We start from the raw sequence: 21,830 nt of genomic DNA, 5'->3' as shown, positions 1-21,830 counted from the left end.
TTTCCAATGTAATCAGCCGCATTCAGAGACTCTAATGATGATTTAAAGTATCATCCTCTCAGCCCAGAAAGCCCAATCGTTACACCTGCAGGACAAGCGAGTGATCTCCACTTGAGTGATCCGTTTCAGGCCAGGCTTGTTTTCGCCATGTCCCCTGTGCCCAGCAGGGGGTGGTGCTGTCTGGGAGCCCCCTGGCTGAAGGGGAGCATGCTGAGCTGACACAGCGTGATGTTTTGCGGAGGGGGTTGAGGTCGAAGGGGCGCGATCTGATCCTGAGCTAATGCTCTGGCAGTGGACGTGTGCTGACCCTGTTGGCTGCTCTCGGCTGTAGCGTTGCCAGCTGTCCTGGGGCTCACCAGACTGTCCCAAGATGCCTTCCCGGGACACAAAAACAGACACAAGGACACAGCAGTCTTTAAGTCATAGGATCCTACAACGTACAGGATGTATTACAACAGGGATTTATATTTCCAGTCATGCAGCTTGGTAATGTTCAGACAAAAGAGTCGTCTTCATTTCAGCAACTAACACCTTACACAAAACCTGTGCTGAAATGGATGAGTTTGCACAGCTGCAGAGTGTTTACAGCACTGTAACTGCGGTTATCAGAACAGGAGAGTGATCAATGATTTATGATGTGTTGTCATGTTATTTAATTATTTTTACTGCGTTTGGCAGCTGGCCGATCAAATGCCATCAGCCCTGCGGTGACCACTCTCCCCGATGCTGCATCCTTCAGCTTCAAGCGCTCGGCACTCACTGTTAACTTTCCTTAAGGAGCTGAGATGACTGTATAAAATCGAACCTGCACTATAAGCACTTTAAACTAACAAGGCCATTATAAATGAGCAATTTGACTCTAATATTAGTTTTTTGATTCCTGTGCAGAGTGTAATAACCAAATTCTAAGACCTTTGTTTTTGTTTCGTGGGCAGGTTTAATGGGGGGAAGTGGACAGTGACTCATACAGTTGAACAGCTTCACCAATCACAAATGTACTTCTATATGAACAGAAATCTCCATTCTATATTCTGTAAGTGACCTCACCTGCTTATAGGCGCCCTTGTGTGGTGGAAATTTGAAAATCAATGAACTACTACTCGAAATGTCTTTTAAGAGTTTTATTCACCCAAAGCACTTTCTCGAGAAAGGATCAGACACACAGAATGCAAAAGCTGTCTGCAAAGAGTCTGATACCGAGCAGTTTCAGCACACAATTTTTATAAGCCTGAATAGCGGAACTCTGTCTCAGCTGCCTCAAGGGGATTTTTGGTTGCGGTCCGACTGGGACATTCCGAGACATTCCAGGACATTCCGAAGCCTTAGCACACTTTCTCAAATAAGTTTCATAGTTCCTCTTTACAATAAATCAGAGGTTACATGAAAGCCATACAAGCACAAAAACACGCTCAGTATTGATCCATTAAACATTTCTTTAAACATTTCAAACATTTCTAACACACCAGCCAAGACCAGAAGAACACTTAAATCAACAGTGGATCTAATGCTATCCATTTAGCATCGTTTCACCTGCTTTGCCATGTCTTTTGATATGCTTTACCATACCTTGCTGGTCTTTACAATGCTTGCCTGTGTGTCACTGCTTTCACTGGGTGTATTACACTCCAACAACATTGAACAGATTCTGCTGTTTGCTTGGTCACCCATTGAAGAGTGTGCCAATTAAAAAGAGAATCTTTGCATCATAGGAACAGGTTAGTTCTACCATGCTTTAATGTGCTTTTACCACAGAATACCACACTGATGCTCTCATACTTTATTATACATACCCACTGGTTGATTTTGTAAAGCAGAAGGCCTCCTGCAAACTCAGGGTTTGTCTTCAGCAGAGCCAGGCTGTTTCCTGTGGCTCTGTGGCTTGTGTCCTGCCCTCCTCTCCTCCCTCCCCCTGCCTTACCCTTCCACCTTTCCCCCTGGTGTATATATAGCTGCTGTGAGCGGCAGAGTTCTCCTGGCAGCCAACATGAAGGGTCTAGTCTCGTTCTGCTGCTTCCTCGCTGTGCTGGTCCTGGGGACAGCAGGTAAGGGACAATTTCACTCCTCACTGCCTGCAGCCATTTGTTTGTTTGTTTGTTTGTTTGTAAGCACAGGAAGAGCCTGCTACAAACAGAACGTGATGGCTCCTATTCCAGTGCTGGTAAGGGCATGCCACTAAATACGGGCTAGCTCTCTGCAGAGAAAGAAAGACATGCAGAGGAATTGACTTTGAGCATGTTTCCAGTAATCTGCGACTGGTGGCTGCTGCTGTCGATTTTTTTTTTTAAATAAAGACCAGCAAGAGTTCAAAATGAATGCTTCTTTTAAAAATGAAAGTGGTGTGGAATTCCAATCTTCCAGAAGAATGTTTAAAAGAGTAATTTGCAACAGTAATAGTTATAATAACAATGACAATAAGGATTGTAACACTGCAGTTACATTTAGAACTGGCAAACACAAATCACTGCAGTCAGAAAAAAAGAAACTACAGGGAACTTTGAAATATTTTAGAAACTTTTTCGTACCAGTTTTGTATCTCTGTGCTTTTAATATATATATATATATATATATATATATATATATATATATATATATATATATAGATATAGATACCTGTCATGAGTACTGTCTCACCTCCTCTGGAATGATGTATAAAGGTCAGCTGTTCTGAATCCCATCAGGAACCTTTAATAATAGACATGGGGTGGAATTTGGTAACGTCTTATGAAGCTGGACCTAAATATTGTATTTGTATTATTCCAATACGGGCAGGGCTAGCACCAAATAACTGACTAGGAACTGGCAGTCAACTAATGGGATGTATCGTGATTGCAGATATTGTGAAGCCAACAGTTTCAGACGGATTGACAGTTACAATCCATTTACGTATAACAGTAATAAAGAGTCCAAGCAGTTCACAATAGTTCACAAACAGCAAAGCATCATTACAAAACAGCACGTTCACAAATAGAGCAGCAGTCATGATCAAATACATGTTACCAGTCAGCTTATTCGATATGTATTGAACACACATTATATATATATATATATATATATATATATATATATATATATATATTTGAGAGTACAGTATCTGTTGTCTCATTGATTGGTTATTGGTCTCTTCTGCATTGCTTGTGAATGGAGGGTTGGTGGTTACCCTTGTTCGTCCTTGGGATGATTCCTGCTCTCTCTCTCTCTCTCTCTCTCTCTCTCTCTCTCTCTCTCTCTCTCTCTCTCTCTCTCTCTCTCTCTCCCTCTAATGCTCTCTCTCTGTATTCTGGCTTCAGTCAGGTGACTAGGTTTGGAGAGCTCAGTGTAACTGGACACCGACCCCTGTCAGAGTGCGTACCCCGCCCCTCACCACCCGGAGCTCACCACAGCTGCTGTCTCCCTGCACTGTCACAATCACAATTTATTCCCAGCAGTTGCCCTTTTAAGGCTATCCACTATCTTATAGCCAGAGAAGTGCTGAGCCTTATCTGATCAGAGACTGCTGTCCCTGAGGGCTTCCAAGCAATCCAAACACAAACGCTGCCACTTTGCACTAAGAGGCTGTGTGATGCTGAGAGGCTGTGAGAGACTATGTGAGGCTGTGAGAGGCTGTGTGAGGCTGTGAGGCTGTGAGGCTGTGTGAGGCTGTGTGAGGCTGTGAGGCTGTGAGGCTGTGTGAGGCTGTGTGAGACTGTGAGAGGCTGTGAGAAGCTGTGTGAGGCTGTGAGAGGCTGTGTGAAGCTGTGTGAGGCTGTGAGACGCTGTGTGAGGCTGTGTGAGGCTGTGAGGCTGTGTGAGGCTGTGAGACGCTGTGTGAGGCTGTGAGAGGCTGTGTTAGGCTGTGAGGCTGTGTGAGGCTGTGTGAGGCTGTGAGGCTGTGAGGCTGTGTGAGGCTGTGTGAGGCTGTGAAAGGCTGTGAGGCTGTGTGAGGCTGTGTGAGGCTGTGAGGCTGTGAGAGGTTGTGTGAGGCTGTGAGAGGCTGTGTTAGGCTGTGAGGCTGTGTGAGGCTGTGTGAGGCTGTGAGAGGCTGTGAGACGCTGTGTGAGGCTGTGTCAGGCTGTGAGAGGCTGTGTTAGGCTGTGAGGCTGTGTGAGGCTGTGAAAGGCGCAGGTTAGGCTGGTAGAGATACACAGCCTCTCACAGTATAAGAGCTTATACTGGGGTTCTTCGTTGATATTAGGCACATGTGTGAATAAAATAAAAGTTTCAGAGATGTACCGTTTCTCTAGGAAATAATAACACCAGTGCTTTATAGCAATAGCTCTAGGCATTGGGTTCCTTTGGGATAGCTGCCACTATGGTTTCATCATCAATTGGTTGCAGGTTGCTCCATGTTGGAAAAAGGGAATTCTGCTATAGAAATATTACTGCAATCTTGACATGTGTTGAATGGATTTACTGTTGGGAAAATGATAACGCCTCTGCAGTGTTTTTAAATAACAGGATGTCTTTATAGTCAACCACACGGCGATGGCCAGGTATCATTTTTCATTTTGTAGTGTTTGCAGCTTCCACTCTTCTTGAAATGGCTGGTTTTAATTGTGGGCGTCTTGTGGTTACAGACTGGTATTCTCCATTACAGCCCCACACACCCATCCATCATTCTTTCTGAAATCTCAGACTGCCCAGGAGTGAGTGGACTGATCAGCACAAGCTCCCAGCTTCGACTTCAGACACTCCTGAGAACGTTTGAACAAGGATAGGATCGGAACTGCCTGAATCAGTACAGGGAAAGAATTAAAAGAGCCTCCACATGGTTCTAGAATCAGAACTGTGGAATTCTGCTCGCTCCATTCTTTGCAGTAGAATCCCCCCAATACTGTGGTGTTTTGCAATAATCATTGGCACTGTTGTAGGGCAGATACAGTAAAGTAAAGCTTTTGGGAATAGCCTTTATATCTGGTCTGCTGGACTTATTTAAATCCTGAAAGCTTTACTTCAATAACGCTTCTCATTAACCGATCAGCAGTCAACAGTGACCACGATTGTTACAAAGCGTTTCCAAGTAATGTTTTAAAATCATGTGGGACCCATTCCTCCTGCCAAGACAGGAGGGTGAAGCTTGCAGCTGATGTGCACAGAGCTCCTCATACTGTACTATATATTGTATACCTTCCTCTGAGCTATACTAGTAGGCTGGATTCTGGGTGGGCCAAACTGCTCTTTGTAACTTTATATGGTCCCTTACATTCAGACAGAAGGTCTGCAGCCACCTCCCAAGGCATTCTCCAGGCAGATGAACATTCCAGCGATACATGCATGTGAACCTAGAAATTACTATATGGTAGTTCCTAAAAGTTTCAGAGATACCTATCAACTTTTCTAGTATTTTGCTTTTTTTTTTGTCAAAGCAATCTTTAAAAAGTTAAACTTTTGTGACAGGTCCCATGGTAGACATGCTCAACCCCTGAGACCCCAGAGGTCCAGCCAGGAGCTGCCAGTGCCCTCTCTCCTAGCTGCCCTGACCACCCGGAGAGCTCTCCTGTTTTTGCCGGGTCAGCCCAGTAGCGGTTTTTCCGAATTTTCAGTGTTGGAAGTTGATGAGTGCTGTCTCAGGCTGTGGCATGCTACGTATATCCCCATGTTAATTTTTCTTAGTTTGATTTGAACCTTAACCTCTCACCACCTGTCAAGGGTTTTCCCGGTGACTGATGGGCATTGAAAAGACCTTGCCTGGCGGAGCCCCCTATTTAGCACAGGCAGCTAGCTACTGTGTGCCTCACCCTTCCTGGGGGACCTCCCTCTTAGGTGGTGTGTAAGCACTGAGGACTCAATGCTGCTCAGTCCTTGTGGAAGATTACTGCAAGGATGCATAATGTTTTTTTTAAGGAATGTAGAACGTTTATTACCTCAGTCTATATACAGTGTATGCACATTGCTGTAATGTTGCCAGTGTTTCTGTAAATTTGCATGATGTGTGTTGCAGCCTTTGGTCCCCATCTGAGTAAATATTGGATTCAGATATTTGTATTAATTAATCTTAAGTGCCCCCGAGCAAACAAGTATTAACTGCCTACATCTTAGGTTTTCTGATCAATTTAATTTGTAATCTGTTCTGCGCTACTGCCAAACCATGAGACCCTGTGAACCCAAAAAACTACAGTTTAGTGTACCGTAGATTCTGCATTTCAGCATTCTGTATATTCCTATCTGAAGTCAGATACAGACTTTGGCAAGTTGGGTGTGGGATAGTCACCTGAATCTGGGACGGCTCTCTATTTAGGAGATCCCTAATCAATATCGGGTATACCCCTTTGAATCTGGATCACTTCTCAGAGACTGCAGAGGTTGCATGCAGAATGCTCTACAAAAGCTGCAAAGCGAAACCGCAGTGTTCTGTGTATGTCATCCTTACTAATCTCTCACTTTAAGACTTGTTTTGTAGATCCTTCACATTAGTGCAACGACAAAAAAAATAATATGCAAATAAAATCTATTTTACAACATAACAAAGACAATAGTTTACAGCGTTCCTACAAATGTGCTGTTTAGCCAGTTTCTCTGACAGTTTTCCAGCTAACAGAAAATAAGGAAAAAGTAGAACAGGAGATATTCACTATTTATGGAGTGAATGGCGGCCGGGCATTCAGACACCAGGACGACTAATGCAGTGTCTTTAAATAGGAGAGGAATTCTTCTTTTCCATCCCCCTCGGACCCATTGTGAGTTTATTTCCGTCTATCATAGTAACAAAGTCCCACATCTTGGACACCTGCTGTTGTCTGTCCCCTCTTCCCCCCGCATGCTGGTGGCTCCGAGGAGCCGAAAGGAGCTGACCCGGAATAGACTTCTGTGTGGTCCAGTATTAGAACTGGGGACTGTGGTCTGGTGGAGGCAGTGTGGTCGAGAGATTAGAGCTGAGAGACTGGAAGTGACACAGTGTGGTCTAGAGGTTAGAGCTGAGAGACTGAGGGAGGCAGTGTGATGTAGTGGTTATAGCTGAGAGACTGAGGGAGGCAGTGTGATGTAGTGGTTATAGCTGAGAGACTGAGGGAGGCAGTGTGATGTAGTGGTTATAGCTGAGAGACTGAGGGAGGCAGTGTGATGTAGTGGTTATAGCTGAGAGACTGAGGGAGGCAATGTGGTGTAGTGGTTATAGCTGAGAGACTGAGGAAGGCAGTGTGGTGTAGTGGTTAGAGCTGAGTGACTGAGGAAGGCAGTGTTGTGTAGTGGTTAGAGCTGAGTGACTGAGAGTGACACAATGTGATCTAGTGGGAAAGAGGCAGTGTGGTCTAGTGGTGACATAAAAGACACTTTAAAAAAGTGAAGACATCTATAGGTCAATCAATCCTGTGAATATCATGCCTCAGCTCTTAAGCACTTATTGTATTTAGCTTGGCATGTGATGATGAGAACAATGCTGATAGTTGATTGTATGAGAGGAGTCCATGTGTTTGCATTGAATTGCTGAAGGACACCATTGCAAACTGAAACTGAGGCTCCAATTTGCCCATTACACTGATAAAAGCTCTAAACGTTTGTCCTCTTGTGTTTTACCTATTGGTTGTGTTCACTTTTCTCTGTGATTGCATAAAGACTAAGCAACATAATTCGTACATGAAATGTTTAGTGGATGTCATTGATACGTTCTTGAATGTGCAGGGGCTTCAGCATAGTCCCTAGCAGGGTGCGCTTTACATAACCCTCAAGACCCTGCCTGCTGATGGGCTGGTTTTGTGGACTGCACTCCCCTCTGAGTCTCACCACATCCCAGAGAAGCAGCTTCACACTGCGATTGCAGTAAGTGGTAAGAGGACGGCTGTTTCAGGAACTGCCAATAGAGCAACCTTTCATCAGTCACAAAATAATCAGGGCAAATGGAAACGTGCAACACCTTCAATTTCAACAGGACACCCCAACTGACCTGAGATTTGAATTAAGAAACTTGCAAGTTTTGAAAGATCTCTCACCTCTACATAATGGTGGTGTAGTCGGACTATATCTCGAGAGGCTGTAGACAATGACTCGACATTTCCTCTCTGAGTAGGTGATACAGTATGTGTTTGATTTGAACCTTCTGTTATTTAAAACCACTGAGTTCACATTCTCACAGAACAAACATATTATAAAAATCAACCTTACTACAAGGGAAAAGAAAGTTTTGAATTACAAAAAAAAACAATTTCTTTTTTTCAAATTCGTATTATCCATTAAGGTATATCAAACTGGATATTAATGTAATTCTTGTTGGTTTTGGATGATGTGTTTTGGGCTGTTGTTACAATTTGCCCATCACCGGGTATATTATAAAGTAATCAGCTGCTGGCTAGTCAACGGTAATTGTTGACGTCGAATGCCGTTGGTAATGAAGTGTCAAACGTTCTGAATTCTGATCCGTTGCCCTTCAACACACTCTCAGCAGAGTTCTAGGTGTAATTGCCAGAGGCGTAAACGCAGGCATGACATTTCCTTTAGCGACTCAGCAGCTAGAGTTTATGTACCCCGAAGAGAGAAGCTGTGTTCAACCCCCCCCCCCCCCATTTTGAGTACTATTTCATAAAAGAAGCACATGATTTCATAACTGTGCTGCAGGCTGTGTGGAATGTGTACAGCCTCTGTGGTTTCCACCAGTCACACCTTTTTCAGCCAGGGCCCGCAATGGTAAAGGGACAGAGGTGTGAACTGGCCGAGTTCCACAGCTGTCAGGATTATATATAGTGTGAGCTATAATGCAGCGTGCAACCTGACCTATGCAAAGCTGTATACAGCAGATACACAGTTGCATGTTCCTAGGTTGTCAAGGTCAATTGTAACAGGCTGTTAAGACCTGTAATGATTATAATTAGACCAGCTGTCTCCTATTCCTCTTGTAGTCCCTGAGCTGGCCTGGAGCCCTGGATAGAGTAACCGGGAGACCCCAAGTCGCTAGTCCTCTGTACTGTTGTAAAACCATGGTGACTCATTCATAAAACACTGCCCTTTGTACTGTACTTTGATTTTTAAAACTGGTGATTCACCCTGGACTGGAGGCATGGCATGGTTGCTCATGCTTAGGCATGGCTACGGTCATATTTGAACTTGTCTTTTTATGGAATAAGACTTTATTTGAGTTGGTGCTCAAGGGGACTGGCTCACCAGTGCCTATTAACTATATGATGTTTAGTTCAAAGAAAACAAATATATGCTGCATTTTGTGACAGTTTAATTTTTTTATTTTACATTAATATCTTTACCCCACCAAGGTTCCTCTGTTTATATCTGGTAAAACTGCTGTCGAATGTGGACTGCACCATATTGTTTCTGGGGAGGGTGGGTTCGGGCTGTGCCTGTGAAACGTGATAGTCTGACAGCTTTGGAAACTGGACCCCCTCTCCCTGCCCACATGGTATATCACTGGAATAAAGTTTGCATGCTGAATAATGAACAAGTTGTTCTGGACAAGATTGTGTTATACTGTGACTTAAGGAATGTATATTCTTCTATGTATCTATCAATCCATATTGATCTATTCAAAAAATGTGTTAGAAAGATATATTTGTCTCTTGATGATAAAGCCTTAAACCACAATGTTGATAGCATTCAAATTTAAATAACGCAATGTATATATATATATATATATATATATATATATATATATATATATATATATATATACACACACACACACACACAACCACACACACATATATACACTTTGGTTTGAGCAGGAGAATGTAAAAAGATTTCATCAACAACCTCTTTCCTGAAAAAAAAAAGTTTCTTGTTTTGTTTTTAATGACTGTTTTTAAGCTCGCTCTCTCTCTTTGAGTGGAACACAAGGATCTGATTGAAACCTTTCTGATCATTTAGAACCAGCATCTGAAGAGGTCGGAAGCCACCCAGAGAGCTACGATGAGCCACTGGTCCGACTGCAATTACAGCACAATGGGGGCGACCTCCTTACGTGTATGTGCAACGGAGACAACACCCCCCCTTTCAACGGCATCAAAAAAACTATAGAAAGTACACAAGCTGAGGAGGACATAGTCCCGAAACCTGACATGGTATCAGCCCTGGAAGGGGAATATGGGGAAGAGAACGAGAAGAACGAAGAGCTGAACGGTGCAGAGGATGGAGAGCATAATGCCTCAGAACAAGACAGCACAGAGGCTGCAGAACAGAACCCTTCAGAAGAGGAGGAGGAAGACTTGCAGGATGAAGAATCAAATGCCTCGGAGGAGCAGGATGAGGAAGAGAATGCAGAGAAGAACACCTCTGAAGAAGAAGAAGAAGAAGAAGAAGAAGAAGAAGAAGAAGAAGAAGAAGAAGAAGAAGAAGAAGAAGAAGAAGAAGAAGAAGAAGAAGAACCAAAGATGCCGGACGAAGAAATAGTTGAAGAATCAAATTCCTCGGGGAATAATGTAGAGGCTGCAGATCAGGAAACACCAGAAGCAGAAGAAGATGAAGAAGAAAAGGGTGAAGAATCAACTACATCCACAGGAGAAGATGCAGACTTAGAGTCTCATGAACAGAGTGCATCAGTAGAAGAAAATGGAGAGGAGGCTGGAAGAGAGTCCACGTCAGAGGAAGAAGAAAAGGATGCCTCAGAAGAAGACACAGATAGTCGTGAATCTGAAGAAGAAAAGCCTGATGTAGGCGAGGCGTATTCAACTGCAGAGGTAATGGAAGTTGGAGAGAATCTTGTAGAGGGCGAAGGGGATAACACCGTTGATGCCTCCCTTGAGTCTGAGGAGCAAAGCAATGAGCGTGAAGTTCTAAACCGGGAAGATGAGACTGAGTCAGAAGGAGAAGATGAAAAACAAGGTGAAGTCGGTCAAGCTTCAGATGAAGCAGAAGACCCATTAGGTGATGATCCTGATGCTGACAGGAGCACCCATGATCATGTACACTTGGGAAAAACACCAGAAGACAACCAAGAATCGACAGGAGAGCAAGATGAGGATAATGTGCAGGATTCCTCTCAGCAGGCTGCTTCAGACCAGGTGGAACTCCAGGAGACAGAGACAAAAAATGATGCCTCTGATTCTAAGGGTGACACCAGCCAAGAAGATGATGAGAGTGAAGAGAATCTGGAACCTGCAGAAGACGTAGAGACTCAGGAGGAGGCTGAGGAAGGACAAGTGGTTGAGAAAGAAAGGGAGGAAGAATGGCAAGATTTTGCTCCAGAAGACAAAAGTGATTCTGTGGAAGAGGAGAAGGAGGGAGAAGACGGATCTCAAGAGTCTGAGGAGGACAATCCTGAGGCAGCTGATGAAAGAGACAGTAAAGATTTGTCTGATCAAACTGAAAGTCCTGATGATAAAGAAATGTCTGATTTGCAAGATGTCAGTCTTGAAGAAGAAGAGGAGGAAGCTAACAGTGAAACATCTAGTGCAGAAAGCATTGAAACAGAAGAAGATGCCACAAGATCTCAGGAGGAGAAAGAATCTGATGAGCTGGGTCAGGAAGGAGGTCAGGGATCAGTGGGAAAGACAGATCCAGAAGACAGTGAAACCTCAACCTCTGATCAACCAGAGACAGAAGAATCTGCTGAGGAAAAACACGAGGAGGGAGAGAAAGGCAGCGGGGAGGGCCCTCAAGATGCTGATGTCAAACCAGAACCTGGAGATGCCATCGTGTCTGAGGACCATTCAGCAACACAGAGAAAAAAATCTAAAATACCCAAGTCAAGGGTAACAAGAGGTGTGGACAGTTTATATATTGTAACAGAAAGGTGTAGCCACTAAATAGAGCCTGTCCTTTTCTGATTGTGAGACAAAACTAGCAAGTCTACAGCAATGTCAGAAAGCAAGCATCTGTGGAAGTTAGTGTAGCCTGGATTGAAATCCTAGCTCATGCTTCTACAGACTGCATGGGTTTGGGCAAGTCACTTATTCGGCAGTTCCACACAGTAAATAATCGTGAATGCAAGTTGAGTGACTTTTAACATTTTCAAGCAGTTTTCTCTACAGTATGTGCAAAGTTCAAGCAACCAAATCAAGACAGTATTGAGTTCAGCATCTTGGGGACAATTGCTAGGAAATGTCACCCACAGCAAGTCAGCAGTTTCCCTACACAACCCCATACGCATGGTATGAAATCAGTCATGTAGGCTTACAGGCTTCGTTTTTACCAGTGTCTGTAATTGGTCTGGTGGTAGAATTGGGAAATATTGAAAATTATGCTGTGAATCGATCTGAACAACACTGTGCGATTCTATTATTCGTTTCAGATATTCAGGGCATGGAATTATATGTGCACATTTAAATTTCTGTTGCTGACGTATTGTGGCAGAGGGACTTGGGTTCGTTCCTCCTCCAGTTACACTCACTTCATAAATAAACCAGTTTTTGGGGCAGCTGTTGTGTGCTAATGACAAGCATCTCAAACGCTTTATGCAGCAAGTGAATTTCAGAACAAGTTGCAGGACCTGTGAGTAAGTTAAATCAGCAGCCACAGTCTCTCAGTAATACCACTGGTGTCTGCTAACAGTATTTAGTTCCGAGTTACTTCTTTATCTAGAATATGTGATGTCCCTGTTAGAACCTACAGCCAGCGGCCGCTATTGTTAGAATTCTTTTGTATTATTTTTACACCTAACCAATTTTAAGTGACTCATTTTATGATTTATGTTTAAATGGTTCAGATGGAATTCTTATCTTTGCATTAGAAAAATCCCATTTGAATATGGGGAGGTGGAAACATATTATGGTTTGCCAAACCCCCCCCCCCCCCAGACAAAATGCAGGTACTAAAATGAATGGTTACAGTATCCAAGACATTTTTCATGTCAAGGTGTTTTTTTGCTCACTCAGATTTCCCTGACAGTAAGATGTTTGTCAAAGTGCCACCATCTTTATCCAGCTGTTTCTTTTGTTTTTTTCTCTTCAGAAGATGAGGATGAATTGTTGGCCTCTCTCCTTAGAGACAGGTCTCACATTGAAGAGACACTCAGGCTGAAAGAGGACACCAAGTCAGATGATTACTCGGGTAAGTCTCCTGCATCAGTTACATTTTCTTAGTTGCCAATTCAAAAGCTAAGGTTACAAACTATTTTCCTTAGCGAAGAAAAAAAAAAACATATGTTGCAATGGGAATGGGGATTTTTGCATATAATTGTTACTGATATGGTCAAAATAAATATGATGAAAATTGTCTTGCAGCCGCACTCCAGCGTCTACGAAAGATCTACCACTCGGCTATCAAACCTATGGAGCAGGCCTACAGGTACAACGAGCTGAGGCAGCACGAGATCTCAGGTAAGCCTTTCCCAAACGAGCTTCAGGCATGTATTTTGGAGCTGAGCTGACGACTGCATTATTGTGTTTCTAAAATCAAAACTCAAGAGTGTTTTAACAGTTAGGGAAGCAATCCGATAAGGACTTTATGGTTGATGGTTCTGAGTAAAATTGTGGTTAAGGTTTCGGATTAGGTTGGTGTGTTTACTGTATGTATATGGAAGGATTTTGATGTATTACTGCACTGGTGGCAGTGCAGGACTGCAATGCATTCACTAGCACAGTCCATGATGCCCTTATGTAATCCCTGCATTGAAACTGGACCTAGCATGGGACCAGCACACACTGGAAATGTGTGTACATGATCAAAGGTCTATCTACCAACAATATCTTCCCTCCACCCTACCTCTGGTCTCTGTGGGCAAAGCAAGTGCTGCTCAAAGCCTCTACTCTGTTATTTTCAAATGCAATTCACACTTTCCGGTTTTCTGTTCCAAAAAAATGAGGGAGGGCAACTTGTAGTTTTTTTGCAAGTGGTCATGTGACGATCTTGTGCTTCCGGTACCAGAGAGAGTCCATCACCGTCCAAACAACATCCAAAGAATCAAGCAACCTCTTTTTTTATTACAGTATATCTCAACTGTTTTTTCCAGTCAGAATTAATTGTGAAACTTTTGATGGGTCTCTAAATAACCACGGCACTGTGGGTCATTGTGCTTCTCCTTCGCTTTCATTGTCAAATGGAAGAAGTGGCTTTCTATCGTCTCTCATCTCTTTTCCCAGCACCACTCTCTCTCCCCCTCTCTCCTGCTCCCTCTCCCTCCTCCCCTCTCCCCCCCCTTTCTGTTGCTCCCTCTCCCTCCTCCCCTCTCTCTATCTCTCTCTCTATGTCTTCTCTTACCCCTGTGCTGTTCTTTCATCTCTTTCCCTGCTAACAGCCTACCCTGGACGAACGTTAGGTGCCTCAGCGACAGGTGGGTACCCCAGAGCCCCCTTGCATGCCACTGCCTGGGATTTTAACCCTTTCACCGTTTGAACATCCTGAACTATTCGGCACAGTCCCACTGCACTACCAATCAGACATCTCGCTGTCCCAAATTTGAATGCTGAATTAAGCATAAAATATTACACGGTTGCCTATACTAGGTGTAGGGTACATTCTGTCCTATTATAACAAAGCTGCCCAGAGTACCAGGGCCACTTGCAGTGTCTGTACACGGTTGCTGGGGTACTTGCTGTGAGGATGGTGAAAGGGTGAAAGCATGCAGGACCGGGCCTGGAGTGGCTATCAATCTGAGTATCAGGAAAGAGACCCTGTTTGAGAAATGTACCTGCCTCTGCATTGCTGCTTCCAGCTGGCTGAGACTTGCTGGAAAGCTGTACTGAATACTCACAAGCCATGTAGTGGGCTATGCAGCCTTCTATGAGTGGGATATCCTTAGTAATCCTCCTATTAGGATTGACTATTCCGTTTTTACCACGAGAAGCTGATCCCCGGATTTCAGAACCCTGTCATTATAATCCACTCATTTTCCAGTTTTATTATAAAGTATTTCAGAGGTCTGGGAAATGAAATCTGTTTTTTTTTTTTTTTATTGCTATAAAAAAACAAACAATGCTGTCTGGCACTTTTCTGCTTGATGCTTGATGACTGGTGGGGGGGGGGGGGGGGGGGGGGGCGTTATGTCCATACTGTTCTTTTTGTAAGGGCACAGTTGCCAGCTTTGTGCTACACTGCATGGCACGCTTTTGGGGTCTTGTACTGTTGGATGCCCCTGGCTGCACTACCACAGGATCATTCAGGAACGACTTGTGCCTTTTCAACATCAGAACATCTACAAGAAGTCTATAAGATTAGGGTTAGGGAGCAGGCTTTCAAATCAGTAATCACAGGTGCATGAGTGGATATTCCCACCAGAAAGTGAAGTCGCTTGGATAGATTATTGCCATGAGACTGAGAACCATCCAAGCTATACTGCTCATTATATCTAAAACAACACCAGGATGATTGTTTGCTGCAGAACAGTTTATTTAAAACACACAGAAAGAGAACCGGGTCGTGCTACCCGCAATTGTAACGTCACAGTATAGAGATATCCATTTACCCACATATTTAGAATGTACTGGGAACTGAAGAGGAAACTGAGATATTGTGAAAGTAAGACATACAATGTACCGTATAGACAATGATATGAGGGCATTTCCATTGTAGGAAGGTCATTGGTCTACGCTGTACCAAACTAGACTGTGCAAGGCCTTGCTTTGGAACTTACTTGGTGCTGCCAATCACTATTGAAACAGGCAGTGGTGGTAGATATTGGGGGGTAATTTGTGTAAAAGCGTACAGGTGGCTTTATACATGTCTAATTAACCCCCCCTAACTGTTACGCTTTTCTGCACAACAGCTCTCCTTCCCCAGTGCTACACTAGAAGTCAGTCTTCTCTCTCTTCTTCTCTTCCAGATGGGGAGATCACCTCCAAACCTATGGTGCTGTTTCTGGGACCATGGAGCGTTGGCAAGTCCTCAATGATAAACTACCTCCTGGGGCTGCATGACACTCCTTACCAGCTGTACACAGGTAACCCTTAACTTTACACTGATAACCCCTACCTTGACACAGGTAACCCTTAACATTACACTGATAACCCCTACCTTGACACAGGTAACTCTTAACTTTACACTGATAACCACTACCTTTACACAGGTAACCCTTAATTTAGACTGATAACCTCTACCTTTACACAGGTAACCCTTTAAGTTTACACTGATAACCACTACCTTTACATAGGTAACCTATACCTTTACACTGATAACCCCTACCTTGACACATTATGCATCCGTGTTTCTGACGCAGTGTTTGTGTGTGTGTGTGTGTGTGTATGTGTGTGCGCGCTTGGCAGGGGCTGAGCCCACGACTTCCGAGTTCACAGTGATCATGCATGGTGAGAAGATTCGCTCCATCGAGGGCATCGTCATGGCAGCCGACAGTTCCCGCTCCTTCTCCCCCTTGGAAAAGTTCGGACAGAACTTCCTAGAGAAGCTGGTTGGCATTGAGATGCCACACAAGATGCTGGAGAGGGTCACTTTTGTGGACACGCCCGGCATCATTGAGAACCGCAAGCAACAAGAGAGAGGTAAGCAGCAGTCAAGAGAGATGATCAGATGAAGAGGGACATGAGATAGTTTGGAGGGGAGGTTTATAGAGAAGAGATAGAAGGAATAAGGGAGGAAGGAATTGAAAGTGGGGAAGGGAGGGGGGAGTGGATCGGAAATGCAACTGAGAGGAATACAGAGACACAGCGGAAGAGCCCAAGCTCACATTAACCTTAATGAACCTTTAATTAACCTTAATTAATTAAAACACACAGAGAGAAAGAAAGAACTGGGGAGTCAAACGAAGTTCTAACAGCAAGTGGCTGAGCTGAGGTTGGTACCCAGGATCTGCTTTCTTGTGGTTTTTGGGATTGCCACGACTGAACTTTCTTGCATCCCAGAAGCATCATTAGTCTCAACTCTCTCTCTTTTTCTTTTTCAAAAGGCTACCCCTTCAACGATGTGTGCCAGTGGTTCATCGATCGCGCTGACCTGATCTTTGTGGTCTTCGACCCCACCAAGCTTGACGTGGGTCTGGAGCTGGAAACGCTTTTCCGACAGCTCAAGGGGCGAGAGTCGCAGATCCGCATCATCCTGAACAAAGCAGACAGCCTGGTCACTCAGGACCTGATGAGAGTCTACGGCGCCCTCTTCTGGAGCCTGGCCCCACTCATTAATGTGACCGAGCCTCCCCGCGTCTACGTCAGCTCCTTCTGGCCCCTGGACTACGCGGCCGACACCAACCGGGAACTCTTCAAGAAGGAAGAGATCTCTCTGCTGGAGGACCTGAACCAGGTGATCGAGAACCGGCTTGAGAACAAGATCGCTTTCATCCGGCAGCACGGCATCCGAGTGCGCATTCACGCCCTGCTGGTGGACCGCTACCTCCAGACCTACCGCGATAAGATGACCTTCTTCAGCGACCCCGAGCTGGTCTTCCAGGAGATCCTGGACGACCCGGACAAGTTCTACATCTTCAAGTCCATCCTGGCCAAGACCAACGTCAGCAAGTTCGACTTGCCCAACCGCGACGCCTACCGCGACTTCTTCGGGATCAACTCCATCAGCAACTTCAAGCTGCTGTCCGCGCAGTGCTCCTACATGGGAGGCTGCCTGCTGGAGAAGATCGAGAGGGCCATCACCCACGAGCTCCCAGGCCTCTTGGGGAGTATCGCTTCAGATAGGAACCCATCTCTATCGTCCTGCGAAGCCACCGGCTGCGGAGAGAAGCCCAAGAACCGCTACAAAAAGCATTGAAGAGAGGGAGAGGAGGAGAGGAGAAGGAGAGGAGGACGAGGACGAGGAGCAGGAGGAGAGGAGGAGGGCGGAAACCTAGCTTTTCAGTTCACAAAAAAATCATAGGAAATGCTGTGGCCGTGAAAATCTTTAAAAAAAAACAAAGTAGAAAATAAATAAATAAATAAACGACTCCCTCCTCTCTCCTTGTACAGTACGTGCAGCGCAGGACTGGCATCGACATGAAAATTGTGGGGGGAAAAAAATAACAATAAAAATTGAAAAACAGAAAATAAGAAAACAAAGACTTTCAGTCAATACCAGCCTTTTTGTTCTGTAATTTTTTCAGGTGCACAGATTGTGGTCGTGTATGCGTGTCAGTATGCTAGAGCTGTAACTATTTGCAAAAGCATCAGTAGATATATCTGGGGTGTCCTTGTAAATTCAGGGGTGAAAGGGCGGGTTACAGTTTCAATCCCATTCCACCCTCATTCATATTCAAGGCTTCATCTGCAACTAAAGAAAAAGGCCAGTGCTCACCAAGTGCTCATCATGTGACAAGGGTTGTCGTTGAATCTTATCCAGGTTTAGTAAGCTGTCTACTGCCACGTGTATCTGTACCTCTTTTTATATAGACTCGGCAGTAGTTGATGTTGTATTCGGGACAGACCCCTCCGTGCATCTCTTTTGTTTAGGATCTCTTTCGGTAGTTCTGCTTTGGGAACAGCAAGCACTCAGAAGGTCTTGCTTGTTGTCTTGCATTAGAATGCAATTTAAATCAAGATGTATCCAGGGTGAAACACAAACTGACCACTGTTCAATCTTGCATATAAAATATATATATATATATATATATATATATATATATATATATATATATATATATATATATATATATATATATATATACAAAAATGTAAGAGCATGTTTCATTCCTACAGACCAGGTGGTGCTATTGCTGCCTTTTTACACCGATGAGGCCTGGGGAATCTGTAGAATCCCAGGTAACTGATAGAAGAGATTCCTCTGCAGGACCAGTGGCTGATGCATTTAATGCGGGTTTTCATGTTTGAAGATTCCCTGGGCCATGTGGACAGTGTGTGGTGGAGGAGAGGAGAAGGTTTGGGAGGGGATAGGCAGAAACAGGAGCGCAGGTTGGTATGTGTATAAAGGAAAAGGGGAGCGCCGTTTGTAAATGTAATTCATTTAAAAAAGGGAAAGCTTGTTAAATGACTGAAGGTTGTCAGGTGAGCGTAGAGCTGTCCCGGATCACACAGCTACTGGTTTACAGTCCTGTAATCTCAGAGCAGTCTCCTTGCTGCTTTCCGCACTCTCGTGAGCTTCCTGCTGTGTGTATTCCGCAGGTTTTAGTTTTCTTTCTTCTGGAGAGAAACTGCTTCTTGCCATTTGTCTTCCTCTTCTTTCTGTTTTTTTCCTTTCCTCCCTCTCTTCTTCATTTCTTTGTTTGCTTTGTCTTTACCTCCCCTCCCTCTCCCTTCCTTATTTATTCTTCTCTATTTCTTTTCTCCTCACCTCCCATCCGTGCTTTTTTCTGTTAGCAGTCCACAAATCTTCTTTCTTGATTTCTTTCTTTTGCATTCCTCATTTTCTTTCTTCCTTCCTTCTGACGTTCATGGCCCTTTCTACTTTCCCTTTGTCTCTTTTAGACAATCCCCCTGTTTCCCCCCCCCCACACACACATAAAACCGTTTCCATAGAGAGATCGTTCTTTCTTTCTTTTGTTCTTTCTTTCTTTCTTTCTTTCTTTCTTTCTTTCCCTGTTTCTTTGATGTTGGTGTGAGCTGTTGTCTAAACCTTGGTGCTTCTGAACACTGGGCAGTTTTGGGATCTTGGGATCCTCACCTTTCTGAGGCTCTGGGTATCTGGTGCAAATGTTTTAATTTCTCGGGCGCGGCTGCTGGATGATAAAAAGCCTAGAGGCGGACCTGTTTTAGATGTAAGCTGTGCTGCAGACTTGTGTGTGTGCATCTGGGAAAACCCTAGCCACTTACTGTTTAGCTCAGAAAGAGTTTTAATAAAAGGACATGCTTTTTCAATGGACCCGTGCCTCCTGTCTCCTCATTTCTGTTCTACAGGCAGTGCTAGGCTAAAGGCAAGGTATTCATCTTTCTTTTTAAAACTCATCTTATCAAATGACATCTGAGACCCTCCTTGATTACAAAGCTCTCGGCCTGCTTGACGTTCATTGACACTTGCACTTCCGAGGTCATCAGCAGTGTCTTTGGTGTCAAATGACGTCACTGGGTGCAAGAGATGATATGACCAAGGAGTGACTATCCGAAAGTATTACAAAGTATTAACTGAGTAACCTGTGCTTGAAAGGAAGAAAGAAAAAACATAATGTGTCCAGAAGATGGCAGTCATCATTCTTTTAGAAGATGCCTCTAGCACTGGGGTTACTGGAGTGACAGTGTTGTTAATGAAATGCATACACTGTTTATTACATATAAGGATGTTTTGTTTACAATATAATGGCAAGGCAATTTACATCAGCCTTATCTGCCTGGCTTGTAAACAGACAGCGGCATGCTTTTTATTCATGTAATTTCTAATGATAATCAGCTATTTTCTTCACAGGGAAAGCCTTACTGTAATTGTCATTTTAGGCTTAGACACACACTGCACTGCAGTCTGTAAACAAGCACAAGCATTAAATGTGCTTCACTTCCAAGTTACATTTTATAGTTCAGAGTCAGCTTTTAGTTTTAATGGTTTTTCAATGACAGCAAGCCCACTCTTTCATGGATGAAAGAGCTCTATTTCAGAGTTCAAACACAACGCAATCTGAAAATATGAGCACTAAAGCTTTGCTCTGTATGCATTTCTAAAAAGCTGCAAGTCACCAGTACTTTGCTCCAATACATCATCCTGCCAAGACAGATCAAGCCCTTTATGGATTCATAGAACTTTTTAGGACAAACTGTTCCCAGCCATTGACTTCCAATCTCTACGGATCATTACGTAGTCCTGTGCTCATGCTGGGATGGATCATTTTCAAAACTACAGAAATTTGATTTCTTAAATTGCTGTGTCTTGGGCTGATGTACTCACAGGCTAATCCAAGCTAAGTTAGGGGTGCTGTAATCAGACGAGTGAAATTTCATGCCAGCTATGAAGCTCAACAAATTGAAAACTGAGCTTTGTCATCACTGTGGGTAGAAAACACAGCAAAACTAATACTTTTTTATGGTTCAGGTTCTTATTTCATACTAAGGCATCATAAAAACATCTGTAGGGCTGTGTTTGCAGAATTACCAGTTACATTTAGACTTAACTTTTGCAGTTAACAAAATTAGAGTAAGTTATCAAAACAGTATAGTTAAATAGAACATTAAAACAGCAGGTAGATACCAGTTACTAATGTTCAAAATAGCCTGTCCTCAAATGAGGACAGTGGCACTGAATGGGTTAAAGCAGAGTTACTGCAGCTGCAATTTAGTTGATTAGACAAATAAACTCCCCCTTGTTTGATTTCTAGTGCAGAAGCAGCTGCTTGATGCTTGAGGATAGAAATTCTGCAGTTCATCAGTGCACTGACTCCAAGTACTCTGCCAGAATCCCAACCAGGCAATCTGAGATTATAGAAGCTCGACTGAGACAAAAAGAGGGGCTGCTGCAGCAAAACAAATCTGCTTTGATTGGCTTTGCTTCTCCAGCTGTGAAAATGCTAAAGAAAACAGAAATAAATGACCTTGGAGCTAAAAACAAAGCAAACAAGAAAACCTCAACTGCAAAGATGAGAAAGGAAATGAAGCAGCAAAGAATAAATGAGAGGAGTGATTGGAAAGCAGGCTTTTCAACCTGCCATGATTGAAACCAACAGCTATGTGTTGCAACTCACACAACAAAAGCACATGACGTGCAGACGTGGCCCGTCCCGAGCTGATAGCTGGGCTGGGTGTTCAGGAGACGTGGCCCGTCCCGAGCTGATAGCTGGGCTGGGTGTTCAGGAGACGTGGCCCGTCCCGAGCTGATTGCTGGGCTGGGTGTTCAGGAGACGTGGCCCGTCCCGAGCTGATTGCTGGGCTGGGTGTTCAGGAGACGTGGCCCGTCCCGAGCTGATTGCTGGGCTGGGTGTTCAGGAGACGTGGCCAGTCCTGAGCTGATTGCTGGGCTGGGTGTTCAGGAGACGTGGCCCGTCCCGAGCTGATTGCTGGGCTGGGTGTTCAGGAGACGTGGCCCGTCCCGAGCTGATTGCTGGGCTGGGTGTTCAGGAGACGTGGCCCGTCCCGAGCTGATTGCTGGGCTGGGTGTTCAGGAGACGTGGCCAGTCCTGAGCTGATTGCTGGGCTGGGTGTTCAGGAGACGTGGCCAGTCCTGAGCTGATTGCT

The 21,830-nt window shown here is 44.2% G+C and overlaps 1 protein-coding gene across 2 annotated transcripts; it reads left to right on the top strand.

Annotated features, from left to right (window-relative positions):
* The first annotated feature begins 1,938 nt into the window (after positions 1-1,938).
* Positions 1,939-19,539, top strand: LOC121330888 (histone acetyltransferase KAT6B-like). 2 transcript variants are annotated; one of them, XM_041277805.1, is made up of 8 exons: positions 1,939-2,042; positions 9,781-11,613; positions 12,802-12,900; positions 13,074-13,169; positions 14,087-14,122; positions 15,611-15,727; positions 16,050-16,283; positions 16,688-19,539. In XM_041277805.1, exons 1-8 carry the CDS (start codon positions 1,985-1,987, stop codon positions 17,497-17,499), a joined length of 3,285 nt encoding a protein of 1,094 aa, XP_041133739.1. In that variant the 5' UTR covers positions 1,939-1,984; the 3' UTR covers positions 17,500-19,539. The 2 variants fall into 2 exon arrangements, with proteins under 2 accessions (XP_041133739.1, XP_041133740.1); XM_041277806.1 differs by lacking the exon at positions 14,087-14,122.
* Positions 19,540-21,830: the final 2,291 nt, after the last annotated feature.

This window comes from Polyodon spathula, chromosome 18 (genome assembly GCF_017654505.1).
Source record: "Polyodon spathula isolate WHYD16114869_AA chromosome 18, ASM1765450v1, whole genome shotgun sequence".
In the NCBI taxonomy this organism is placed as follows: Eukaryota; Metazoa; Chordata; class Actinopteri; order Acipenseriformes; family Polyodontidae; genus Polyodon; species Polyodon spathula.
This window is presented reverse-complemented; position numbering and strand designations above follow the sequence as displayed.

Coding starts and splice junctions, on each gene's coding strand:
- LOC121330888 (XM_041277805.1), top strand. CDS start 1,985: ATGAAGGGTCTAGTCTCGTTCTGCTGCTTCCTCGCTGTGCTGGTCCTG. Junction 15,728..16,049: donor TCCTTACCAGCTGTACACAG/GTAACCCTTAAC, acceptor CGCGCTTGGCAG/GGGCTGAGCCCACGACTTCC. Junction 16,284..16,687: donor CCGCAAGCAACAAGAGAGAG/GTAAGCAGCAGT, acceptor CTTTTTCAAAAG/GCTACCCCTTCAACGATGTG.